This window comes from Eutrigla gurnardus, assembly GCF_963514095.1.
Source record: "Eutrigla gurnardus genome assembly, chromosome: 8".
NCBI lineage: Eukaryota > Metazoa > Chordata > Actinopteri > Perciformes > Triglidae > Eutrigla > Eutrigla gurnardus.
Window position 1 is genome coordinate 29,205,179 of NC_139922.1, and position 27,734 is coordinate 29,232,912.

Here is a 27,734-nt window from a genome sequence, read left to right on the forward strand (position 1 = left end):
TTAAAGTCAAACCGCCAATGTTTTTTTGTTGTCGTTGTTGGACAATAATAAAAAAAACACGCATTGTTCGGCTTTAGTTGCTATTAACTTGTCTATTAAAGTGTTGCTCCAGAAGCCAACAGGTGTAATTAGTGTGTAGCGCAACAAAGCATGCTGGATGATTACTGCTGCTCGATAGCAGGCGGGGTGTCACGTATCCACTTCTCAAGTTTAATTGGGCTCATTCGATCACAGCAGCTGCCCACAGGCTGCTGATCAGTATGCAAATGAGTCATCAAGTGCACCGCAGCAGCAGCAGCGGTGGAGAACGCTGCAGTGGATGGACGATGAAATAAAAGGCTTTATCTGCACAGAATGAAAAAATAAATAAGTCATAAATCAGATTCATTTTTGTTATTTATTTCAACCTGAATGGCTTCGAGGAGAGAAGTTAATGGGCAAAAAGATCATAATAACCAAAATAATTACATAGCTATAGCCTATATATGGTTCATGCTTTCTTTGTGGTTAGTTTATTTTATTACTTTTGTTAATAAAGTGTGTAAAAAGTAAACGAGGCTATTATTATAATTGTGATAAACAATCTTATTGGCATTTTAAGATTTTTTTTCGCCAACTATTAATTCAAAATATAATGTAAGAACATTCTTTCGAGGAGCAAGTCACTTTTAATTATTAAGAAGACATTCTGGAAGTTAATGCTGTACAAAAACTCAATAAAATACTAATAATCAAAAAATAGAAGAAAATAGTAGCCTATTTAGATATTGGGAGTGGAATGTGAAAAAAATGCAAAATATTCAAATGAAATGTAAATAAATAAATAAAAACGATAAATAAAATGGACTTTCAGCTGTGTTTGCATGACTCAGCGGTGCAGAGTCGTTCATTCAAACAGGCAATAACCTGCCAATTATTCACCTCCATAGATTTATGGATCCAAAGATCTAGACAGTCCAATTATACTTTAACTTCCTTATGAGTGACTATCAAGAAGGACTCGTGGCTCGTGCACATTACTTGGCTCGTGAATATTACGGAATATTTCTTGGCTCGTTCACATCTCGATTGTGTTTTACAAAGAGCCCCCTTAGGAAACTGTGGGTTTAAATAAAAACTTTATGAAACTGTAAACTGCAGCAGTCTAAGGTCTTATGACCAAATGGCCACTCTAGTAAACATGTTCGTGAACACATCGGCAATTAATTAACTCGAGTACAAGAACAGGTGATTTACTTACCGGTGCTTTGATGTCGGCGTCGGGCAGGTGAGGAAGCCGCTTCCTGAACGGACCGGAAGGTGCTTTCTGATTGGGCGGAAGTTAGGAGCAAAAAAAACGTCTAGATGGGCGGAAGTGATGAGAAATAAATAATACCTCGATAAGTTCTGAAGAGCAGAATCATGAAAAATAAAACCTGCACGATGAGATTCCCCGGCGACCAGGCCAATCTTGAATATGTGGAGATGTGAGGAAGAAGTACAGCGGGCGGAGAGGCTCACAGCGACGCCTACAGGCGAGGTGAGGTATTGTAGCGGAATAAAAGAATACAGAAGAAAGTGGAAAGAAAAGGTCACGTGCATGGGAGGAAATAATAAATTACTATTTTAAAGTACAATACAAATCAGACAGTATACACCCAAGAAGAAGTACAGATACTTGTGTTCAAAGAGTTTTCAACTTCATTACTCAAGTAAAAAGCTCTGAAATATACTCAAAGTATTTTGTATAAACTATCCCAATGAAGGACATTTATACTTTTTTTTTTACTAAGATGACTGAATCTCGCGTCAAATAATTAACAGAATAATCAATAATTCCCCTCAAATGTATTAAAACTAAAGTAACAAGCAAGTAGAAGTACTGTTTCAAATTCTTCTACTGAAGTAAAAGTGAAAAAGTACAGGTTCTGAAATGTAATCAAAGTAAAAAGTTACTTTTTTGAAGGATAAAAGCAAAACTAGCTTGTTTCATATTACTTCATATCATATCATATCACTTTGAAGGACAACAATGTACTCAAAGTATTTAGTAAAGGTGAAGGACATTTCTGCTGGAGGTGGGAACTACTTTCGTAAGTAGTTCCCACCTCCTCAATTGAAACTCAGAAAAGACAATCTTGTGGGCTTTATTTCAGGAGTATTAACAGTGTACGAAACTCAAAACATTGATTTGAAGATAGTTGAGAGGCAGATGTGAGACTTGGTGGAAACATTACTTTGTAATACAGGGGTACTTATGACATCATAGGTCAAGACTAGGAGGAGGGGAATGGTGAAGCGGTAGACTCTCTCAGAGGAAACAGAGCTGGTGTGTCTGAAATGTAATCATTTTAGGTGCACAGAAGCGACACCATGACAAGCAAAGACTCACACAGTGAACAGCCTCGATAGCAGAAGTGTATGAGAGTGTGACTAAGAGGATGGGTGGGAACAGACGGGTGCAGCAGCACCCAGTTTTCAGAAGCAGAAGTAGTCAGTTTGGTTTACGGACAGGGAGGATTCTGAAATTCTGGTGAAAGTGTTTGTTCAGGATATCTAACTGAAGAAGGAAGGAAGGAAGAGCAGAGGAATAACAGCGATCTCTGGATAGGAGGAGTTATCATCCAGTCAATTCTCCATTCAGTTTAGACGAAATGAAAAGAGACTCATTTACATCTCCGAGGTGGGGGGGCGTCAAATGATGTGTTACATATTAATGTTGAGAGTTCGAGGTTTAATGGAAACCGTTTAGAAGAAGGCCAAACTCATTTCTGGGTTTGAGGAGCAGCAACCTTGGAACTACACATTATAATGTTTTATATTTTAGGGTTCTTGGAAATCACTGTGACTGGAAATCTTACTTGCCATCATTTTTTTTATCGGTTTTTAGAAAGTACTAGAAATTAAATTGTCTAAAAATTAAAAGATAATGAGGTATAAAGGGGGTGAACGGGGCAGAAGGGAGAGAGAGAATGTGGATCTTACCATACCATGACGTGGTTGGGGTTAAGTTTAAATAAGCCATAAGTACTGTCTATGTTTATTTGACCATGTTTAAGCTTGTCAAACACAGACTTGTGTTTAAAAACAAAATGAATGTTATTTTTATATTGCAATATCTTTTTTAGGGGTGCTGGGACCAGTGATGCTGTTAGAACTATTTTAGGGGGGCTGGAAAGTGGCTTTTATTTATATTTTATTTATTATTTATTTTATTTACTTAGAAGATGCGAGCTCAAGATTTTGTACGCTTCTCTTTGGGGGCTAAGACCCCCCTGTCTTGAAATCCTAGTACATCCCTACCTGGGACTCAGCGGAAAAGAAACGCCTATGAGCCGAGTTCATGCGCGTTTCGCCACGTTTGTCCCTCCTCTCTCCCCTTACGGGCCGAATGCTAATCACATGACCAGGCAGGGCTGCTGCTGCTGCTGCAGCTGCTGTTGTCGAGCTGTCAGACAACGCGAACTGTCAAACACACCGTTTGTTATCGGATCGATTCGGTGAGTGAACCGGGTCCGTCGTGTGTTGATCGATCCGCGACTTGTTTGTTTTGTGTTATCAATCACATCCGTGTTTTTTAAACGACGAGATAAAAGAAGGAAAGAAAACGGCGGTTAAAGCGCCTGTTAGCATCCTGCAGCTAACGCTAACGTGACATCCTCTGTTCGGTTTAACGACGTCACATGAGTATTACATATACACAACTCTAACCGTCGGATAGTAATAACACACAATTATCACACAAAAGGGTGCTCGCGTGGCTGCACGACGTCACGTGACGTGTTTTAAGTTGGTTAGCTTTGTGTATTTCGCGGCACTGAGTAAGTTTATGCTAGCAAACGTTACACCGGCGAAAACAAAGCGTAAAAAAAACCAAACAACTAACGTTCATTTATTGTACGAAAAAAAGCGTAAATGTTAAGTACGTGTACAGTGACGTTAGCGCGTTAAGCTAAGACTTTCAAAATAAAAGGACGTAGCGCTTTTGTGTAATGGGCGTAAATGTGAAGCTTTTGTGACGTCACTTGCGGCAGCGATATTACACCATTAGTCAAAAACAATCTGCACAGGTGTAATAACCAATTATATTCCCATTATAGCAGGGTAATACACGTGATATATATATATATACCGGTATATATATATATATATATATATATATATATATATATATATATATATATATATATATATATATATATATATATATATATGTGAGCTTTTATAATTAAGTGTTTTAAGGGTTTTGCATAATTGAGCAAACAGAATAAATGTTTTTGTGAAATATTTTAAGCCCCTCCTAATCATGTGAGATTTCATGTATGGATTTTGTTGTCTTCTCCTCAGTTGTTGTCTTCTCCCCTCCGTGATGGAGCTATTCTTGGGTCGGCTGCAAACCCTGTGACATGTGGACCGGAGCTAGAATCTCCCACCTTGCGTCTCTTCTCCCCAAACGCAGCCCAGCGCCACCGCCGTCATGGCCTCCGGTTATCCTCCACCCTTTGAGGGCCCGGCTGAAGTGAAGGAGGGCTTCCTTTGCCCGCTGTGCCTGAAGGACCTCCAGTCCTTCTACCAACTCCAAGACCACTACGAAGAGGAGCACTCGGGGGACGATCGCCACGTTAGAGGGCAGCTCAAAAGTGGGTCTCAGAGAACAAACAGTCGAGAACAGAAATAACTTTAGAATTTGAATTTGATAGAAGGGCACTGCAGTGTTTGTTGGCAGGATGAATTGGCAATGTATTCTGCTGCAGGGAGGGACAGTAGAAGAGATGGGGAAATAAGGAGAGGAGGGAAAGAAAAAAAAAGACATGCAAGGGCGTTCTGATCGATAATGAAACTGGAACTTAGCGGATGTTTTCTTGTGGGCCTGGAGGTGGTTTTGTCCTAATCGTCTTTGTGCACAGGTTTGGTTCAGAAGGCAAAGAAAGCCAAAGACAAGCTCTTGAAAAGGGATGGAGAAGACCGACCGGACACAGGCAGTTATGAGTCCTTTTACTACGGAGGAGTGGACCCCTACATGTGGGAACCTCAGGAACTGGGTGAGACTGTGAAAACTTCTTCTCCACCTTTTTTGTTTGTCATATAATTGGATAACACACATATATATCAAGTCTTGATACGGTGAGTGAGAACCACATGCTGAACTCTTCCGGGTTTCCTTCCTCTTTGCAGGAGCCACCAGGAGTCACCTGGACTTCTTTAAAAAGCACCGAGCAGCCCGGATAGATCACTACGTCATCGAGGTCAACAAGCTCATCATTAGACTGGAAAAGGTACGCTGAGAAACCCACAGCTCAGTCCCAATCTCTTCCCTGTTGTTGACTCATTTGTCGTTTCAGTTGACGTCGTTCGACAGGATCAGCTCCGACGCCGCCAGAATCAGAGGTGCGTCCACGTTCTCATTTAGACTGCCCTCTCTCTGTACGTCAGCATGACTTCGTTATTAACGAGTGCTTTTCACCCTGCTTCTGTAGCCATCGAGAAGTCGGTGGTGTCGTGGGTGAGCGACTCCGACGTCCCGTTCTGTCCCGACTGTGGAAACAAGTTCAACATCCGGAACAGGCGGCACCACTGTCGCCTCTGCGGCTCCATCATGTGCAGGAAGTGCATGGAGTTCGTCCCCTTGCCTCTGGCTCGTACGTAGAGACAAATCATCGGATATATAAGTTGATGTCAAGTTTGCTACATGTCTCAGCCTCTTGTGTGTTTACAGAGAAGCTGATTAGTGGGACTCGAGAGGCCCTGTGTGTACCCGGGAGCCCCATGAAGTCCCAGTCTCCCCCGGCAGGAGGAGGCGGAGGCGGCGGTGGTGGGATGGGCTCCAGGAGAGGCAGCATCAGCAGCCTGAGCAGCGTCACCTCCATGCTGGAGGAGAAGGACGACGAGAAGATCCGCTGCTGTCGCCACTGCATGGACACGCTACTGAAGAGACAGCAGAAGCTGGAGGAGAAGGACCACATGCCGGACGTGGTGAAACTCTACGAGGTTGGCACACGGAGCAAAACATTTTCTGTCCCTCGTCCTGTTCTCGCTGGTGGTGCGGTCGAGTTTACACCGTCGCATCCTTCCCGTCATTCTGTGTTTGTCTACTGGGGGTTTCCTGTTGTTCACTTGTTCCAAAACATTGTTCTTCCTGCCAGAGGCTGAGGATGTGCATGGACAAGGTGGATGAAAGAGCCCCGGAGTACATCAGGATGGCCGAGTCTCTCAAGTAAGTTACTTAAAAAAAAAAGGAAAAAGAATGAGGAATGTGAGGAATAAAATCTTGGATTTGAGAGACTTGCTTGCTGTTTGCAGCGCCGGAGAAACCACTTACAACCTCGACACTGCTGGAGGACTGAGACTGGAAGTGCAGAAATACTACGAGCTGATCGACGCCCTGAGGTAGACGCCCATCCAAAGTTAAAATTAAAACATTTGGAACGGAAGAACTCGGTCCTGTTTGTCAAACAGTTCTTAAAAAGATAAAAACATGTTTTTTTTTCTTCTTCTCAGTAAGAAGATTTTAACACTAAGAGTAAAAGATGATCCGCCACCACATCCGAAGGCCCTCCAGCTGCAGAAGATGATCCGTTACACAGCCACGCTGTTCGTCCAGGTCAGGTTCACGTCATTCTCAGCGTTCTAAAAACACATAAGTCCCGCCCAGATGGAGCTTTATCCTTTCTTTCCTCGTGTTTTAGGAGAAGCTGTTAGGTCTCATGTCTTTACCCACCAAGGATAAATACGAGCAGCTGAAAGAAAAGAAAAAACAGGAGCAAGAGAAGAAACTCCAACAGGAGAGACTGGTGAGATTGTGTACCGACACTACTTCTTCTTTCTTCATAACAAGTTCTTAAATGTTTAAACTCCTCGGCTCCAACAGGTTTCCCAGGAGACCCTGAAGAGGAGGCAGGAGTCTGAGAAACAGCGTCTGCCTCCCAGCACCAACGGAGAGCTGCCTCGGGCCCCCCGGGCTCCACACATGACCAAGGCTGCCGGGTGGTTGCCCTCCGCGGACTCTGTCCACACGGGCGGCGAGCTGGAGGACCCCCTCCTGCAGCAGATCGAGAACATACAGTCGTTCCTCCGCCAGGCGCGGGAGGCCAAGCGGACGGATGAGGTGGCCATTCTGGAGGAGAACCTGCGTCAGCTGCAGGACGAGTACGACCAGCAGCAGACCAGCCTCGCCATCGCGCTCTCCCAGAAGCTGGCCGCCGAGGAGAGCTTGCAGCAGGGGGAGCTCGATCGGCTGGAAGCCCGGAAGAGGGAGGAGGTGGTGGGGGAGCGTTGGGGCACCCAGCCTTCCTACACATGGGATGGAGTGTCTCTGGATATCAGTCCAGCGGGGGGCTTCCACGGAGAGGAAGACACCGAAGAAGAGGGGGACCTGACTCCGACAGCCGAGAGGAGTCCGGCCCCCGCGAGCCAGGAGGAGTCGCCTCCCAGGCTGAGGAGCTTAGGGGGGCACGTTACCCCCCCTGGTGGCGAAGGACAGAACAGCGCCTCCCTTAACCCTTTCGATGAGGAGGACTCGACTCCCGTTGAGGAGGATCCCTCCAACCCCTTCTTTGAGGACATAAAGAGGGAACACAAGGAGGTGAGCAGTGAGAAGAGAGAATACAACCCGTTCGATGAAGACGAGGAGGAGGAGGAGCGGGCCGAGAGCGTACCTGGCAACCCCTTTGAGGACGACGACACGGACGCCGACGCAGGCAACCCGTTCCTGGAGGCTTCTGGGAGTTCTCCGGGAGCGTCGACCAACCCCTTTGACGGGGACGACGGCGGCGGCGGCGTGGACTTGCCCGACGTGGACATGATAGAGGAGGAGCTGCTGCTGCAGCAGATCGACAACATTAGAGCCTACATTTTTGACGCTAAGCTCAGCGGCCGCCTCGACGAGGTGGAGCTTCTGTCGCAGAACCTCGGAGAGCTGCAGCACACGCTACAAGAACAGAGGAAAAAGAAGCACTGACACCCCCCCTCCCTCCTCCTGCAACCTACCAAGTGCAAGGCGAGCTCACGTCATGTGACTAATGAGCCCACTGGATTTTCAGTTTGGGGGAGGTCTGCTGAAATTAAATATGTACAAAAAGCTCAGAAGTCCAGAGTGACTCCCTTCATTTCCAAACATCTGGCTGAACCACTTCTACTGTAACGGGACACAGAGGGCTGGAGCCAATCCCAGCATGCACTTCTTTAAAATGCATTTGTACGTCATCATGCTGATTTTAACACGAACAATGGAAGAGGGAAGAATGCCGTTCAAGCACCTTGTTTTTTGTTGTAATGGGGAACTTCCACGGTCGATGGAGTCGGGTGTTTTTTTGGAAGTCGGGATGTGTGATTTGGATCTCTGGCAGAAACTCTGAACAAAGTCAAAATGAGATTTGAACGTAGAGGAGACATGAGGCGATCGATTGCATGTTTCAAAAAAAATCTATAGTTGTGAAATACATTTTTATTTTGTTGCCAAATTATGTTGAGAGTACTCCACCAATTTGACATCACACTCATGTGACATACAACTCACGTATGAATATCGATGCAGCAGATCCAGAGATATCGTCAGTCAGAATGTTAAATCGGTGGAGTTGCCCTTTAATTTAATTGATTTTAGTGCCATCATGTTAAAATATAAATTCCTGCTGTTCATTGGACCAAAGAACCAAACCATGCATCGCTGTCCAAACTGGACCACAAACACTCTAAAACAACATCTGATGATTTAAATTAAGACGCTGCCTCGTCATCATGAATTAAGTTGTTATATTTATATCAAAATCTCATCACAGGCTTCAATTACTAATTTAGCCACGAGAGCCGGTCACCACTTTGTGTCATAGGTTTGTTTTTGTTTTAAAAAAAGGGAAATTAAAGCCTCATTACAAAGAATCCAGTTATGTAACGTTCACTGGCACTTTGATGACATCATCAAAAAGGGGAAAAAGCTCTTAATCCTGAATCGTGCTATAAATGACCAACACGTGAATGTGGAGTGTTTGCTCTAACAGATGTTCTTCTGCTTCAGTCACACAGTAGTCTTTATATTGTGCATCTTGTCGGCTGCGTTTCAGACCTTCGTCGTTATTATTTTTTGTTTATCGCATATTAATTTCCACGTTGAGCCGCGTGAACAAAACGTTTTCCAACGAGAACCCTAAAAAGGTTGTGATGTCATCGTCACACCTGATCCAGCTGAGCACTCGGGTACAATGATTTGTGTTTCCAAGCTCGTCCTCCTGCTTTCATCGTTTTTATACTTTAAAGTCGGTTGAGCAGTATTAATTAACCACGAACAAACTAAACGCTACCTGCTTCAAGTCCACCAATGAGACTCCAGAATTCACTAAAACGTGTTTGTTGAAGTTAAAGGTCAGCGTTAACATTTTAGACATCGTTTTTGATCGTCAGATTAATTTAACACTACATGAATGCCAGCAAAGTATTATCACTCACAGTGCTGCTACGTCCTTACATGAATTATCGTCGTGCTTTTCCTTTCTGTCCGAGGTCCTCTTCGGTGTTTGGTGACGTCAGCTGATCTCGTCTGCAGACGATTTGAAGCAAAACACGCGACACCGAATGTTTTGTTTTGTAACTCAAGGAGCTTCTTCATGTATATTAGCAGTTGATGTTTGTTTGTTTTTTTTAAATTGCTAATCTGGTGAATCGTTTTAGACGCACAAACTTAAAAGAAAATTCCATCTCAGCACCAATAATAAAATAACGTCTGTAAAATGTTTCTGTGTTTGATCTTTGAGTCTCTCGCACGCAAATCTCCTGGTTGTGATTATTTAGGATTGTGTTGTTTGAACAGAGTGACAACTGCAGCCACACAGGCGGGCAAATGGCTTTTTTATTTTAATGTTTTACGTCACCATCCGAGATGTAAATCACATCCGTGTGGATTCTTCAAGCGGGTCACGTCGGGTCGGGTTATCCAAACCTTCACCAGAGCCTCGTGTGTTGGTGGGGTTCCCCGCTGCTCGTGGTCAGACTGGAGGGTCTCAGGTCGCTCCCACAATGCACAGCACGGTGGGGACCTGTTCCCTTTAACGTGTTATTCACATTACAGTGTTCCTTCTATGTAACCGTAGCGTCACGGTTGTCGTGATACTGTCCGGTGGAGCTACGGTACTCCGCTTCTCACTCCTGCGCCGCCGCCGCCGCCATCTGGACGCGATATTTCCCCGTCATCTCCCTGGGGAGCGGCTTGTTGCCGGGACACAGCACCTGGCCCTCCACCTCGCAGATGCACTCCCTCAGGCAGTACTTCTTGGGCCCGAAGTTGGCCGGGTTGGAGGCCTGCATCTTCGCCCGCGCCTCGGCTTGTAACACGTCCCTGTGAAAACAGACGGGGAGTCAAAATCTAGGTTTTTATGGGTCATCTGTCCTTTTCCTACTTTGACAAATCCAAAATCTGCTTGGCCAGGTAAATTTGTGTTTTTTTTTAAGCATTGATCTTACAACATCCATCAGAAATATGTGGATGTCTGAAGTGATTTATTTACCGTTTGTATTACCAATGTGTTGAAGACAACAGCTCTGAACATCTTAGAAATATCTTACTCTGATTTGCCCAAAATCTTCTTGACGTGTTGTGAGATTTGTTTGTAGTCCTTCCCTTCCACATCGACCACCACTTGCTCCCCGTCGTCTGCAAAAGAGGCAGAAGATGATCAACCCGAGCTCCATACTAATCCTCCATAATAATAACCATCATAATAATAATAATAATAATAATAATAATAATACAGGTCAAACAAGCACACAAGGAGAAATTTGCCTTCTGGGCTCTCTGCCAGAAATCTGCTGAAGTTCAGGCGACAAAAAGAAATGAACCTTTTCTGGTAGAAAACCCCCCGAAAGTCAACTTCTCCCGTGTGTGTCAAACAACAACAACAACAACAACAACAACAACAACAACAACTACTACGCACCGAGGTAGAACTTCAGGAACGGTGATGGTGTCATGTTTTTGAACATCATGATTTGGAGCCACTGGTTTTTGTACTGAATCTGAGGAATGTTGAAGAACACAAACTTTCTGCAAAACACAGAGAAAGTAAACATTTAAGTAGTTCTTTAAACGGTACTTTTACACATAAACAGAAAGTTTACATTTTTATTGGTTCTGATGAGACCAAAGAGGGATGAGTTAATGTACCCAACTTTTCCTGCTATTTTCTTGTTATGAATGGTCAAAGCAAAGCTGACTGTTTTCATCTAGCCAAGAAAATTTAAAATATAAGTCTGTAATAGTTGTTTTAAGGTGAAACACTTATTCAATACTCCAAAGACTCACAGAATCATCCATGCAGACCTTAAACCTCAAAATCAATTTTGTATTCTATTGTTCTACTATAAGTCAGCAAGACGCAAGACATGATTATATGATTATATGATTATATATATATATATATATATATATATATATATATATATATATATATATATATATATATATGCAGGTAAACGTCTCTTTAAATTAAGAGTCCTAGTCAGGACAGCAGCATAAACATTGTTGCAGCACTAAACACACAAATATAACCTCACACACTACTAATCAGTGAGCACAATATCCAATTAACATGCAATTAAAACATAACCGGTTTAATCAACTAAAACGATTTGAGTGAACAATCAGGGAACAATTAAATGACCGAGAGAACAGAGAGAACAACGTTGAGACTCTGACGGAAGCGCAGGTTGCTACTCGACATGCTAGCTGCTAGCTGCTAGCTCTGACCTTGCTCCGTCGCTCAGCTCTCCGTTTGTGTTGTAGTTGACCGTCATGATCTTCACCCTGTTCTTAAAGATGATGTCTCCTTTCTGGAGATACTCCAGAGTCCTCCTGATGGGGAACCGTCCTTTCATCGGCATTTTAAAACAAGTTCCCCTTCCGCTCCTATTTACAAAACACCGCACCGGTAGTAGCCGAGCTGCACGGGCGGGCGCCTTTTGATGACGTCGAGGGCAGCGGCCAGGAAGTCGTTTATTTTACCCCTCCAATTCAAATAACAGGAATAAAGCTAAAATAAAAATACATAAATACAAAACATACATACATCAAACCTAATAAGACTTGTAGGGAAACAAAGACAAATGATAAATAAAATAGAACAATACATTTTTAACAAGTAAATTAAAAATACAGATATTTTTATGATAAACATAATATAATAAAACGCCTTCAACTCTCGCTGCTCATAGTTTCACTGCAGCTGTAACATATCATCGCACAGAGGTTTACAGCACGAACACACTGAGTCATGTGGTGTTTGATAATTAATATTTATTCCTTTAATAGCGCGTGGCTTCGGGGAAGTCAGCCTCGGGGAGACTGGAATGCCGATACAGGAGCTGAGTCGTTATTACATTTGTTTTACGTCTTCATCGGTGTGAGGTAGAAATGTGGGCTTGTGACAAAAACTTGAAGCAAAACATGAATGCCGTTTCTCAATCTCAAAGTTTGAAAGAAATACATTTTTACAGAATGAGAGCAGAAAAAAAAAACGTTACATTAGTACATTAACATAGTATAAAAGTTGAACCATATACTCAATCCACAAAGCTGAAAAAAAAAATCATAATAATTCTGCTCTTAATATCTTGTAAATGTAGGGAGCTGCTCATGGTAAATATTATAAAGCCATAACATTTAAATTAACATTTGTTTCATACAGCATTTAATAAAATGCACTTAAGCAACTTCGTCATGCACGGCGATGCACTATAAAATTGATAACAACGCTCCTATTATGGCAGACAGCGAGGAGATTATAAAACCTTTAAAAACAACATGCACTCATTTTAATGAAACTACATGTAAAAGGTTATTTCACAACAGTGCCTTTACAAACAGTCTTATTACACAAGTTGACTTCTTTACATTCCCGTTATCATTCGTGTTGCTGTAGATTCGGAACCTTTACACAAGCGGGCGAGCCGATGCAAAGTCTCGGTGAGTCTTCAAGACCTCGATGCACCGAGACCGGCTTCCCAGAAATCCTGTTTGTTTTGTTTTTAGTTTAGTTTACGTCAGGGTAACCTGCCCAAAAAAGTACTTTAAGTACACTTAGTAATGCAACAAGCTAATTTGTTCACAACAAATGAAAGTTTCTTTTAGAAAAACATACAAAACAAAAAAGTTTTAGTCAGCATGAACACAAAGCTGATTGATGTGCATGTAGCAAAGTAGCAAAGTACAAAAAACAACATAAGAGTAACATTTCTGAACCCCCAAAAACCACAACTTCAAAAGAAAATGACCGCCGTTGATAAATACACGTATACAAAATGCAAGATTTGAGTCGGGCGGGAACAGAAGGAAAATAACGTAGAATTGATTGTCGTAAAAAGGGGGGAAAGTGATGAGGTGATTGCACATGTTATATTAGCAACGTAGTGATGATAATCCAGAAATAAATGTACCTCAACATAGAAAACACACCCAAAGCCTAAAACCTCTGAGATGCCATTAAGTGTATGTGTTTATATATATATATATATATAAACAAAGAATACATGTGGTCAGTTTAACTGAACTAAACTGGCCGATGATGTGAATGCGGGTTATAAGTTGGTCGTTCTGTAATGCACTGTGTGGTAGATAAATGCTATGAAAGCCATGAAGACAGACTAAAGATCAATGGACTGAGGTTCGAGTTTGTGTTTTTGTACCTGATTGGAGTTCTCGTTCCAACTGTTGTTTAAATGTATTTAAAAGTAAAAGAAGTGTACATTAACGTCTCGCACTTTGACGAAGAGTTCTCAGTTTCAAAACTGAAAAGAGAGGAAACTATCACAAAGTTTCATTTCCTTATAAATTAAACTCAATTTAACAGCAGGGTTTTAATGCGCCAATGTTCCCAAATACCTACAATAATAAACGTTCTAAGCACACTTTTAAAGTAAGTACCCAGATTAACTTTAGACTATTAAATAGTCTACGTTGAAAACGAGATTCCTCTTCCACCTTGTTGTGATACAGCTCGTTATCTACGACGGCGTATCAGGACCATTGTAGGGGGAAACGGAGCAGAGAGGGCGGCAATATTCCAGGAAAAAAGTACCAAATTTGCAGGTTTAATACGATGCTAACAACCGGCATCTATGCTAGCTAATTTCCCACGAATGTATGCATTTATGTTTCTAATGAATCCATCCCAACGTGTGACAACACCTCGTTAAGGTCCTTAGGATGATGATGTTGATGCTTATTGTTGGTTTTATTTGTCATCTTATGGGTCTTTATTTATCGAGGGGCGGTTGGGCTAAGATGCTAGCGGTAGCTTTCACTTGTTATCATAGCAACGGCAAACATCTGGTCAAACAACGTGTTTACTTCCTCTTTGACAAACTTGCACATTTTTTCTGTGAATATTGCCCCCCTCTCCCTCTTCCTTGTTTTTTTTTTTCTTGTTTTCCTACTTGAACACGGCGTCGTAGTTATCTGTAAGCGAATGCTAAATAATCGATGTGATCAACACGAGAGCGTGGTAAGGCTTAAGATATGACGAAAACAACTCCAAAAGGCTTCGCTCCGAAGGGGAAAGTTCATGTGTAGATAGCTTGAAGTGCCGTAGAGACGTGAGCAGAGGATTCCTGTTCCACTCGGCTCAGAGCCATAAAATTCCACATTGCGCCCGGAAAAAACATTCCAAGTGTCATCCTGGTTTTTCCAATCCCCGATTATCTAGCCAGGATTCCTGAATGACGTTTCCATGCAATGTTTAAAAAAACAAAAAACATCGGACCGGGGTTTCTCGAGAGTAACCCCCCCACAGTACCTGAAGTGGATCCGTTCCAGGTGTCACTCTGCCGGGTCGGAGTCCTGGCTGTTGTACTCGGCCGTCTCCATCTTCAGGATGTAAGGAATGATGCTGTCGATGGAGACGTTCCCGATCAGGCCGGTGAAGAAAAGCTCCTCCGTGATGCCCGAGTTCATGAGACGCAGAGCCGGGAGACGAGTCAGGATGCGGGTCAACCTGGAGGGGAAACGAGTCCACGGAGATTACTGCAAAGTCATCGTTGATATCTTCTCTTTTTTAACTTTCAAATACCATGTTCTTATAAGCTTGAGGGTTCGCGTTTCATTCTAGAGGATGAGTGTCGTCTTGTTGGACTGGAGGTATAAATCAGGGTTCCTACACCTTCTCCAAAGTCAAATTCAAGCACATTACAAGGTGCATTTCCATGCTTTTCCAGCACCTTCCAGCTGTGGTAAACTCCATATTTGTACCAATCCAATGGTCAGTATTCAGTCTACTTATGATGTCACTTGTTCATCACATTAAATGAGATGTTATTGTCCTCTAAACAACCAACATGATGTTTGGAGACAGCTTTTTACAGAAGGACCACAAATGAAAGGAAAACTAATTCCACTAACAGATCCACAGAAATATAATCACCAACTATCTTCATCATCTGTTCATCATCAAAAGGCATTTTTCATAAAGAAATGTCAGAAAATGCTGTTTTCAGTCCCTCAGATATGGAGATCTTCTTTTCTCTGTTCTATCATAGATGTCATCACATACAACACACATTTCAAGACCTTTATTCTAAATCCAAGCACTTTTCAAACCTAGCAAACACCACACAAATATTCAAGTGTTTTCAAGGATTTCCAGCACCCGTATGAACTGGTAAATGTACCTGTAAGTGTCGTCTGGGTAGGTTTTCTGCACGTAGTCCTGCAGCTCCATCAAGGCTTTCTCCTGGAACTTGTCCACCTGCCCGCTGCTGTCCACACCTGGGTGGTCTGACGGGTCAAACACGGCCGTATCCATGCAAAATACAAGGTCGCTCACTTAAATGGCTGTCACTTGAATGCCTGTGATTAGCTTGACTGATGACAGCAGACTCACCGGGGCTGAACAGCACTATAGCCTTCAGGTAGGCGTATTCGTAGCTGTCGGTCTCCAACCGCGTCATGCTGTTGCAGAACTCCTGGAACTTCCAAATGTGCTCCATCACCTGCTTCACCCGCTCCCCGGAGAGTTTGTCTGACGGAGCAGAAAATGTTTCATATATTACAATTAATTATTACCGACTAGAAGCTTTATTTCACCAGGAAAGTTAAATTACAACTTGCATTTTACATCCATGTCCGTCCAAAACGTCATCACATTTATCATATGAGATGTGTTTTGTGAGGTCACAGTGACCTTGACCTTTGACTATCACATTTGAATCAGTGTCCTGCGTACCGTCCTGGATGCTGCTCTGCAGGTGGTTGATGATGGCGGCGAGGATGGTGGACAGGTTCATCTCGTGAGCGCACTGAGCGAGACCCAGGGTGAACAGCTCGTTCCAGCAGGCCCGAACCAGACTGGTGTTCGCCTCCTGACTTGAGAAACACACGAGGCAGAACAAAGGCGATGAGCGTGTAGGAGGAGGACGAGTGTAATCCAAGTGTCGAGCGCATCCTCACCCGAGAGCTGAGAAGGCTGGGATGGAGCGAGCCCAGTGCATGGAGAGAAAGAGCAGTCTGGATGCTGACTCACAGATGTAGTGAACGTTCAGGTACTCGGGCATGGGGCTGGGCATGGTCAGCTACACAAAGAGGGACACGTATTAGACATAAGTAGTAGATATGCATATTTTTTAAAGTGCGATTTCTTGGCCCTTTCCCTCACTCCCCATACGTAAATAACGTGTGTGCGATTTGCCTCCACCAACCCTAAAGCCGACGTGGCTGTCTGTGAGCAGCGGTCCTTCCACCTCGATGATGGGGGTCTCCTGGTCTCGACCGATCAGCTGGATGGTGGTCCCGCTGACACACTGCGGCTTGTCTGCCAGACTCTGCCCGATGCCGACTTCAGGTGGGTTGAAGACTTTGGCCAGGGTGTCAAAGGCACTGTGCTCAACACACACACATTTAAATTCTTTCCTCTGTAGAGACAGAAATGCTCCGTTTTAAACAGCCTGCCACCGAAGAGGCCCCCCAGCTGACTGACCGTGTTATCTCGCTGGCGTGCTGCTCCTCGTGTCGGCTGTCCGACGTATCGCCGTTGTTTAGATTCTCTCTTAGCGAGTCACTCAGGTTGGCCAGTGATGTCACCACATTGGCTAGTGTCCCCAGGTCTCCGTGCCCGGGATCCATCTGAGGACGGACAAAAACAACGCACGTTATTTTCCAATTGAATAGGTCAGCTGATTAAAAAACGGGGGGTTTCCTAAAACACAGTGAAGGAATACATAATGAATTGTTGAAATGTTAATGTTCTAAACAACCCACACCTTCTTTAAACTGGGCCGACATGGTACAGATTGAGTTCTGCCTATGTGATGTTGTTTGAGGGGAGACGCTGAGCCTGATTCACCGTCTGAACGATCCACGACATGTTTTTTTACGATCAGATGAATCACTGGCAGGTCAGCTTTCTTTGCCGCTTGAACAGTTCCTGTTCGGATTTCCCTTGTGACTGCCGGCTGAAGATCCATTATACACTTTAGGGAGCTTGTTTTTATATTCCTGGAATAGTATTTTAAACGTCGTGGTGGGGACTCAGACTGCTGTCATATAAAACTGAACTCCAGTGCAGAACAGAAAGATCAGATTTACATCTTCCAGGCATCTGCAGCTCCATATATATATATTTTTTTCTTCTTTCTTCTGACTTTCTGTTTATAGTGGAATTGCAAGTAACTCTGCCTTTCTGTCTTTTTGTCAGTTATCTTGTATGATTATATGAAATGTGAAGGGACAAACAGACTCAAGGTTTCCCTGCTTACGTACAGTTTAAACATAAAATGTTTCAAGGAAGGAAGAGGATTATAATGTGTATCATGAGTCAGCACAAGATGAATAAAAGCAGCTCGACAGATTTTAAAGCTCAGCTCTTTTTAATTTTGCCCCCTATAATAGGAAGCACCAAATATAGAACAACAGCCTCACGAAGCAAGAACAACAAAACCTTTCAACGTCTCGGCCGGACAGATTCAGATTACAGGAAGCTGAAGAGAACAGACGGGGACAATGTTACACTGACGGGTGAACGCGGTCACCGCTGTACCTTCGAGTCGGTCGCCAGAAGCAAAGTCCCATCACTCTGGATGACCGGCTGCTGGATGTTAACCAGCATGCCCTGATCCAGCAGGCTGGACCTGCACATGACACACAGAGAGCAGCGTCAAAAGCCAGTTCACACAACAACAACAACAACATCGGAGACTCAGGACGACCCCGCTGACCTGGAGCCGTCCGTCTCCGTGTCGGAGATGAAGGTCGGCGTGGCGATGAGCGGACTGTTCAGGTCCTTGCGGATGTAGATCTTCTGAGTGGAGGCAGCACAGTTGGCGTGCTTCTCTCTGGGCGCCACGTCGACGGGCTTCCTCTCACTCTGAACAGCTGAGCACAAACAAACAAACAAAATGTATGCTGTTACTATGATGACCCAGAAAAACTATTCCAGACTTTGTAAATGGAAGACTACCTTTTAAGACTTTTTTTAGGGAGGTTTAAAATACTTTTCAAGGGATACCTTGATAATACCTGATTCGTTTCTGAGTGTTTTTCTGAATGGTGTCCTGGATTTGGATGAAAACTCACAGTCAGTCTTCATGCCCATGCTCAGGCATTTCTTCAACCGACAGAACTGGCAGCGATTGCGGTGGTGCTTGTTGATGACGCAGTCCTGTTTGCTGCGGCAGCTGTAGGTCAGGTGCTTCCTCACGCTCCGCTTGAAGAAGCCTTTACATCCTTCACAGCTGACCGCGCCGTAGTGACGCCCTGAACACAGGAGGAGGAAACGGGGTGTGTGAGTCACCGGGGGCACCTTTAATTACTGACAATAGGGTTGGAAACTTTATGGTGGGGATTTATGGGAATAGACCAAAATTGAAGGTTGGCCCTGAATAAGGATTTTAAATAGAGTTAAAGGAACATATATTTTAGCATAATCTTGACTAAAACAACCATATTTCATGCAGGTACACTTGAGAATATCTATGCTATTCCTAAATCATATGCACATCGCACACAAGCCACGCATTTGAGCTGGACTTAAATAAAGTGAAGTACGTTTTGATGATTTTATGGGGTAAATGACTGTGAGCTTTGGTACCTGAAGCTTTGTCCCCACACACCACACAGTACTCCACCGGCTGCGGTCGGCTCAAGTCCCCCGACTGCCCCAACAACCGCTCCATGGACACGGGATCCGTGACGATCTGAAGAAGCAAAGTCAAACACGGGCCATCGATCTTGTGTTTCACCTTAATGTCTTAATCATCCCTCTAACTGATCTATAACAAACACCAGGGTTCCTACACCTTTTCAAAGTCAAATTCAAGCACTTTCCAAGCATTCAAGGTGCATTTCCATGCTTTTCCAGCACCTTCCAGCTGTGGTAAACTCCATATTTGTATCAATCCAATGGTCAGTATTCAGTCTACTTATTCTGTCACTTGTTCATCACATTAAATGAGATGTTATTGTCCTCTAAACAACCAACATGATGTTTGGAGACAGCTTTTTACAGAAGGACCACAAATGAAAGGAAAACTAATTCCACTAACAGATCCACAGAAATATAATCACCAACTATTTTCATCATCTGTTCATCATCAAAAGTCATTTTTCATAAAGAAATGTCAGGAAATGCTGTTTTCAGTCCCTCAAATATGGAGATCTTCTTCTGTTCTATCATAGATGTCATCACATACAACACACATTTATAGACCTTTAGTCTAAATCCAAGCACTTTTCAAACCTAGAAAACACCACACTAAAATGTTCAAGTGTTTTCAAGGATTTCCAGCACCCGTACCAACCCTGAAACATAAAGACCCTTCGTTGCCAAAAGTATCCCGACTAGGCAGCAGGAGGGGGATAGGCCGTACCTGTATCCTTCCTGGCATCAGGCTGTCTGCAGCAGTGAAGATGAGCTGCTTGGTGTTGTGGCTGTCCGGTGAGGCCAGGATCACCTTGCCGGCCCCCGAGCTGTCAGCCGTGGTCAGAATGAACTGCTGCTTGGGAGCGCCGGACGGCTTCATCGCTGTCACTATCTGGATCTTCTGACCCGTCTGCTGGTCGGTTACGATCTGAGGGTATTAAGAGAGAGGAGGGGGGGGGGGGCAGTGACATTGAAGGTGAAAGAAGAAAATAAGTTGCACGTTGTAACATCAACCTGACAACAGGTAGCGGCCGCGGTGTCACGCTGCCTGAACCAGAACTAACGCCGAGAGAACGGCGGTCACCTGTATTCGCTGCGGCGTCGTGGAGGCCGGCTCAGAGGAGATGACCTGAAAGCGCTGCGGAGACTCGTTCATCGTGGAGTCTGAAGGAGAGGATGACACCTACAATATTGAAACACATTTTTTTTTTAACAAGCTTACGCATTATAATCAATAAGTCTGCAACAAGCATATCTATTTAACTTGAGCTGGCAGAAATGTTTTTTATACTGAACTGCCCACAGACAGGCATGTCTCTATGGCAACGAGTAAAAGGCAGCATCCACCAAAAAACAACCTTCATTTGGATTATGTGAAAGTGTCCGTGGGAAAAGCTCACCTCAGCCTCGTGCTCAGAGTCCACTTTCTGCTGAGAGAGCAGATTGAGGTTGGTCGTCATGATGATGTAAGGTCATTAGTGAGCTCTGTTTTGAAAGAGGCCACAGACAATCAACCGCAAAGGTGCAAACTGGCACATGACGAGCAAGCAAACACGACCACAGCTTCACCAATATCGTATCGTAGAGGATGCGTGATGATATTGGTTTGAAATATAGTTTTTATCTGTGATGAATCTTCCTCATTATTTAGAGGGCATGGTTTTGTCTGATTTAATGACTATAGCGCAGCAATTTCATTTTCTGATGCACTGTTAAAATAAGAAAATTAAAAATCGCATCGAGACGAACAAAAGAAATAAGAAATGACATATTTATAACATATGTTTACTTTTCCATATTGTGCCGTTAACATCAGGTTCTTACACATCTAAGCCACTTTAAACATCATTCCTGGTCAGACACCTTCAGTAAATATTGGCCTGACTGCAGTGATGTCACCATGAACCGACAGTTGAGAGACCGTTGATAACCGGATTACACTACAGTCTTATGGAAACTCTCGTCTGAGTACGACGCTGTAACAAAGGATGACTGAAGCCCCTCCAAAATAAAGTACCACCTTTTATAATGTAACACCCTGAACATCACGGCTGCTTTCACTGCTTTTCCTTTATATGCTGCTTATAGCGTCAAAAGTTTTAGTACCTCTGCACATTCATGCACGGAAAAAATGTTTGTGCTTCATCAGAAACAAGGCAGTGATCATTGTAAACAGAAAAAAATAAATAAAAATGTGATAAATGTTTTGCTTGATAGTTGTGCAAAAAGCAACCACAAATAATGAAAAGCTAAGGGAACACATGCAATAAAATGTATACTGTTTAAATGTAATAAACAATATGGCCCAAAAAAATGGTATTTGAAAACCTACAAATACATTGTGTTGTTGAGAACCTTTATATTCCAGTATTTAGTATATATTTTGATTATTTCCTTTCTTATTTTCTATTTAAGGTCACTGTGTGAAGTGAAACTGCAAAATAAGAATGTCATTGCTCAGTGTGAACTATGTTTCTGTGTGTGACAATAAAAATCTTGAATCTTGAACAAGCTTACTACTTGATTTTACTATTGATAGATTTGTTGTGTTTATGCTTTTATGAATGTTCTGTAAGGTGTCCTTGAAAGGTGCCAACAACAAAATGTATTATTTATTATTATTATTATTATTATTATTATTACACAACTGTATATAATTTGTGAGTCTTCTTTTGTAGAATGAAGTTACAGCATCTACTCCTATAATCAATAACCTCCTCTTGGGTGTGACAGCTATAACTAGTCTTTGTTGATGTTTGGATTTATTTTGACAGCATGTGTAGAAAACTGATGTATGTTTCTGCAGTCATATGCTCACTGACCACACAGAGGGGGAGCTGCTTCATCCAGACCCCCACAAACGCATCACAACACAGAACAAAATGGACAATCTGGCAGTCGGCCAATAACACTGGAGGCGAATCCTTTATGATAATTATATTACAGCGTTTTTCTTCGCAGACAGGTGAGCGAGAGAGAGAGACAGTTGGTCTGCTGGGGGTAAAAGTAAAAATATGAAAACGCAGCTTTGTGGGATAAAGTAATAGTACAGTAACACATATATTTTGTGCCCGAGATGGCAAAGGTAAAAGGGTCGAGTTCACCGCAGCGACCGGAGCAGTCCTAGGAGTTAGCCGCGTTAGCCGGCTAAGCTACCAACGGCTGCCGCAAGAGCCGACTGCACCCGTCTCTCCCTCTCTCCCCCCGGGTTTGTCTCCCCCGCGGGCATTTATTTAGGTTAACTCGACGACACTGTCACGTTAATAATTAGTCTAACTGCCCGTTGAGTGTATCGGCGTAGCGTAGCGGGACTCCGCCCTGCGCTCCGCGGTCCCTTTGCCCCGGATTCCCTCCCCCCCCCCAGCTGCCGGAGCCGGGCAGGAAGGGTTAGCTCCCCGCATCGGCTTAGCTAACACAAAGCTAGCTGGGAGATTAGCTACCGCTCTTTTTATCATCCGGTTATCTCGCAGAGCTTTTTTTCTACGGTTTTCAGTCCGGGACCCGAGACTTACCTCCGAGGGGACGCCGCGCACAGGTGTCGGGCTCTCCGCTATTTTTATAAAATATTTGTTTTGGTTTTTCTTCTGTTAAAGGTCATAGTTCGTGACCCCCCCGCACCGCCAGCGCGTTGATGATGGTTGAGGTTTTTTTCTTTTTTTTCTCTCTCTCTCTCTCTCTCTCGCTCTCTCTCTGTCTCTCTCTCTCTCTCCCCTCTCGCTCGCATCCCCGCGCGCCTCCAACCGCCCCCCACCCCTTGGCGCGAGTAGAGTCCTAGGCGCGAGCTAGACAGGACTGACGTCATCGTGTCTGTTGATGGAATTTGTTGTCAAGTTTATGCCCCTTGGCAATGTTGTACGTTTGTTTGACATTTTGTTTACTTTGTACTCTGTCTTTTTGCAATAAAGAATAACAAAATAAAAAATAAATAACATAAAAGAAAAAAAATCCAACCACTATAGTTACAAGGAAGGTCAAGGAGGTGTCAAATCATAAAATAACACACACACACACACACACACACACACACACACACACACACACACACACACACACAGTGTTAATAATTTATATTTATGATATCATATATAAATATACACACCTCATCACCATGGTTATATATATCATGCATATAAATGATCATGTATACAATACCTAACTGTGTGTGTGTGTGTGTATATATATATATATATATATAATACACACACCTCATCACCATGGTTACCTCGTGGAGGTGAAGAGGCCAGGCGGTTGTGGCGTCTGACCCTGGACCGGCCGACCTGCTGATAGAGGAGGCTAGAGAGCGAGGAGACCTGATTCAGTGACTCTTATTCATACCTAACCCTGACATTTGTTTGATTTTTATATTTCATTTAGAATGGTGTTCCTCTTTTTCTGTACGCGCTGTATAAACTGTGTATATACTGTGTCTATATGTCTCTTTCTGCCCTTGGTTAGACGGATAGATGTGCATTTAAATGGCCACCAAGTTCTCCTTTTCTGGAAACAATTAGGACTCTTTCATGGTTCAACCATGACAGTAAAAAGTACCTCTGAATGACCACCAGATGTCGCCCTGCGCCACCAGTCGGACTGGACGTGCAGGAGAAACAAATGGGAGATTCAACCCTACAGTGAGTGTGATGAAAACAATACAAAATACCTACTAAAATATGCATATCTCAGTTTGAAACTATCTTCTTCCCACTTGATTTAATGGTGTTTATGGACTCCGACTGCGTAATTAGCTGCAGTTTTGTTGATCATTCATATCAGTTGTCACTACTTGCCCATATTGCAGCTATAATCAGAATCTGAGGCAATTAGCTAATAAATTATGCGGTGGATTATATCATCAATTACATTTTCAACACATCCAAATAGGTTATAATAGCCTAATAAAAATAATCAGAGTTATTCTAATAGTATGCCCAATATCCCTGGAGCTTTCATCAGATCCACCCGTCGCTCCTCGGCAGTCCAAATATGGTCTGTTCCTTCCACTGGTTGCAAAGAAGCCGAGCTAAGCTATCCTTGCCTGGACTTCATCTCCGTTCGTCGAACATTTCATGCAGTGTTTCTTTAATCTTGTGATTGACTAAACATTATCATCAGCCCACTATAATGTTCAGGAAGTGTGTGTGTGTGTGTGTGTGTGTGTGTGTGTGTGTGTGTGTGTGTGTGTGTGTGTGTGTGTGTGTGCGCGCAATCAAACAAAACAGGACACGTCTTTCCATCAACATGAACAGATTTTTTTATATCTTTAGAGCAATAAATATTTCCACTTTTTTCCATATCTCTGCAATTTCAAAAACAAAGTACAAGTAATATATATTTATATACACAGCTAAGATCTTCCATACGTAATTTTTAAAATAATGTTGTCTCTGTTGACACATATTTGACACTGTACTCGTACAATTTTACAAGGACTATTCCAGTCTCTCTTTGCTCTACATTATAAACAAGAAATATTTGTTCTCCACAAAGCGCTTCGTGGCCTTTTGCCACGTACGACTCGGACCCGAGTCCAACGGCCAACACACACACACTGCCTTTAACACAGGAACAGAAGGATCCAACATTTATAACTTTATTTAAACCAGATCTGATGTGCTTCATTATATTTTTTTTAAATGTTCCCTGTTTTGCCTGCAGTGGTCCAGACCAGATCTGCTTCCATTGGTGTTAGAAACCCAAGATCTTCCGTTCCTGGCATAAAAACCCATTCAGACAAAACACTGCCCTCTGTGGAGCAAAGTGAGTACTCACATTGTTATTTTTCATAACGATGGTTATGTACATTCATGTTTATAATACAGTTCCATTCAGTGCAGATACTGTAATAAATACCACATGCAAACCCATAGTGGAGAGCAGGACCGGGCAGGAAAAAAGAAACGCATTCAAATTGAGCATTTAAAGGACCGTACCTGTGTTTTTGTATGTTCATAAACTGCAAATACCGAACGTTACTACTGCAGATACATCTTAGATTGATTTCCCAACTTCCAGGCAGCCATTGCCCTACTTGAAGAGACTTGCAGCAGAGAGCTTATCCAATGCAGAGAATTTTCCTTTAACCATTATATTTGAGAGTTGATGGTCGGTTGCTGCAACTGTTGATGAGCTTTGATGATAGCAAATCAAGCCCAGAATTCACATTTCCAGGTGTTTTTGCTCAGCAACCAACTGTCAAATCTCAATGTCTGAGTATTTAAAACATTCTTTTAAATAAATAAAAAAAACTGACAGGAAATCATGGACTAGTCCTCCAAGTTGTTCTATTAGGGTCCAAGCACACAACACAAATCAGAAGCAGAAGTGGGAAAGTCTCTCGGGATCTGATTCAACCTCATAATCATTTAAAAACACAGTAAAAAAAAAAAAAGCCACACAGTTCCAACGGCGTCGGTGCTTGGACTCCTAGAGATCCTGACACCAAAAGGTCGTCCAAAGGAAGGAAATAAATCTAAAAGAAATCAAAGGGATGATTTGAAAAACGGTTGACAGTAATGTTAAGTACATACAGTTTGTAGCTGATAGGCTACAAAATGCAAAAACACGGGTAGGGAACTTTAACGCGGGAATGCGGCGGAGAGAGGGTGATGATGGTGTGTAATCCCGTACGAGGTAGGTTTGATCCAAAGCTCCTCGACAACTTTGTTTCTCGTGCGTTTAGTGAATGGTGTTATTCTGTATTAGACGTGGTGTTAGTGGAGGTGTTTCTGTAGGTCCACAGTTCCTCGCAGCTCAGCATATATTGTGTACTGGTGTTGCTTAAAAGGTTTGTCTGGTAGCAGAAGTGTTGCCTGTTTCCATTAAAAGCTTCGGTGAGAAGCTTCGCCGAGGCGTCGCGATGATTCGGAGTGTGTGCGTTTTGCGAAAACATGCGGGTGTGCGTGAAAGTAATTATCACAGTCTGTGTTAAAAGTATTAGAACATAGTTGTATGTTAGTCACAGAAAATTGTTGTTTTTGTTGTAAACATATTACAAATTAAAAAGGTTTTTTAGTACTTCCATAAGATGCCCAAATCAGGAAAAAAATTAAAATCATCCGATACTCGTAAGCACATAACAAAATTAAAAATGCTAAAAATACAAAACAGCCCAAGGAATACGTTATGTTAGTAGAAGCTTGTCACACAACAATATTGATAATAATATCAGTAACACACTCTAAAAAGTCAAAGGGGTTCTTCAGATCGAAAACAAAAGGGGACCCAAGATGGTTCCCTGAGGAACTCAATTGATTAAAATCCATTTCGGCATTTTCCAAAAAAACCCTGAAAACAAAAAGGCTTCTACAAAAAACATTTAAAAGGATTGTTTATTGTTTCGTTTTTTTTCTCCTAGTGAGGAACCCGAAGTGGCTCGAACAGCCTGAAGAACCCTGATGAATGTTTGGTTTTTAGAGCGTAACGTTTTGTTAATTCAAGCAATTCTGAACCTCAGTTGCAGGTCGATGCTCTTGGCCCCACTGAAAATAGAACACACTGTACAGTTAATATCTACAGTCGGCGCATTCACGTTATCACAGGGAAACTAAAAATCATGTCATTAAACATTTGCATTCAGGACATCAGAGGAATTTCCCATCATCCACCAGTTGAATGCTGGTAAATATGTATATGAGGCTGACACCTTTGACAGGAAAGCACAAGCACTGAGAGGTTCATTTTCTAGTCAAAAAAGTACAAATGGCTGGTAAAATAGTTCAAATGGTCGAAGAACTTTCTATCAGCCATCATGGGCTTCCAGCCATCACATCCGGCGAGCAAACACAGAGAGCGAGAAAATACACTTTTAACACCGCCGTCGTAGATTCAACACAAAGTGCAAAAATAATGTGTAAAAATGAGTTTGTTCAAGAATATTTCACTGCTGCGTGACAGTTAAAATGTATTCTGCACTCCAGTGACCCGTGACACACGTTGGCAAGTCCTTTAAGATGAAAACCAGGTCCAGGTTTCAGGTTCCTTTGTTGGATGACGAAGGGAGATGAAGGCCTCTGTCATCCGGACAGATTCTTTTTTTTTTTAAATGCAGTGAGCGGATTGATATTTCTTATTGTTAATGGATACAATCAATCAATATATTACTGGTTTGTATGCTGAATTGTCTTTATATTCCAAGGTGGTCTTTCTTGAACTTTTCTGTGGTTGTTTTCTGAAGGCACCTTAATCCCTATTTTGTAACACGACAGTGAAATTAAATTTGTCCGCCCTCAAGTTCAACTGGAAATGTTTCGAAGATTCAGAGGAAACCAGAGGAAATAACTCAGTCTGGATCGGGTGGGGAATCAAATATGTTTGAATCAGCAGAAACATGTTTGTATGTGGAATAAGGCTGAACATGCTTTTGTGAACATACATGTTACCATGGTTACTGTTAGCATAACTGAGCATTTGCCAACATTACAACTTATCTTCTGATCTGGAGACAACCAGGGGTCATAATTATTTATTTCCCCCCTCCTTAAGGGGCTCTGGGAAAAAGTTAAAAGTAGCCATTACAAATCCATCTGCTACTTCAGCACCACGGACAGCGTTGTAAAGTTCTTACGGAAACTTAGTTTGGACGATGCGCAAATTTACATTTCTAAACCAAATAGAATTGAATTAGTTTGAATTTCCCACCCAGTT

General features: G+C 42.8%; 3 protein-coding genes across 5 annotated transcripts; 1 reads left to right on the forward strand and 2 right to left on the reverse strand.

The window, feature by feature from the left end:
• The first annotated feature begins 3,380 nt into the window (after window positions 1-3,380).
• On the forward strand, window positions 3,381-9,706 carry rbsn (rabenosyn, RAB effector). Its single transcript, XM_084015820.1, has 12 exons — window positions 3,381-3,479; window positions 4,327-4,619; window positions 4,887-5,021; window positions 5,155-5,255; window positions 5,322-5,367; window positions 5,457-5,618; window positions 5,696-5,967; window positions 6,123-6,193; window positions 6,280-6,366; window positions 6,478-6,580; window positions 6,666-6,770; window positions 6,848-9,706. The coding sequence occupies exons 2-12, from the start codon at window positions 4,457-4,459 to the stop codon at window positions 7,934-7,936; spliced, it is 2,334 nt and encodes a 777-aa protein (XP_083871946.1). The 5' UTR covers window positions 3,381-3,479; window positions 4,327-4,456; the 3' UTR covers window positions 7,937-9,706.
• A 144-nt stretch (window positions 9,707-9,850) lies between these two features.
• On the reverse strand, window positions 9,851-11,923 carry mrps25 (mitochondrial ribosomal protein S25). Its single transcript, XM_084015821.1, has 4 exons — window positions 11,714-11,923; window positions 10,905-11,011; window positions 10,534-10,621; window positions 9,851-10,306 (listed from the first exon to the last, which is right to left on the reverse strand). Exons 1-4 carry the CDS (start codon window positions 11,845-11,847, stop codon window positions 10,111-10,113), a joined length of 525 nt encoding a protein of 174 aa, XP_083871947.1. The 5' UTR covers window positions 11,848-11,923; the 3' UTR covers window positions 9,851-10,110.
• A 324-nt stretch (window positions 11,924-12,247) lies between these two features.
• On the reverse strand, window positions 12,248-22,760 carry nr2c2 (nuclear receptor subfamily 2, group C, member 2). 3 transcript variants are annotated; one of them, XM_084015241.1, is made up of 15 exons: window positions 22,604-22,760; window positions 20,492-20,576; window positions 20,176-20,274; window positions 19,819-20,019; window positions 19,041-19,146; window positions 18,527-18,706; window positions 18,169-18,325; window positions 17,991-18,081; window positions 16,932-17,077; window positions 16,654-16,831; window positions 16,406-16,527; window positions 16,182-16,321; window positions 15,840-15,977; window positions 15,628-15,733; window positions 12,248-14,954 (listed from the first exon to the last, which is right to left on the reverse strand). In XM_084015241.1, exons 2-15 carry the CDS (start codon window positions 20,549-20,551, stop codon window positions 14,780-14,782), a joined length of 1,899 nt encoding a protein of 632 aa, XP_083871367.1. In that variant the 5' UTR covers window positions 20,552-20,576; window positions 22,604-22,760; the 3' UTR covers window positions 12,248-14,779. The 3 variants fall into 3 exon arrangements, with proteins under 3 accessions (XP_083871367.1, XP_083871368.1, XP_083871369.1); XM_084015242.1 differs by having other exon boundaries at window positions 20,176-20,255; window positions 22,604-22,750; XM_084015243.1 differs by lacking the exon at window positions 22,604-22,760 and having other exon boundaries at window positions 20,176-20,255; window positions 20,492-21,175.
• Window positions 22,761-27,734: the final 4,974 nt, after the last annotated feature.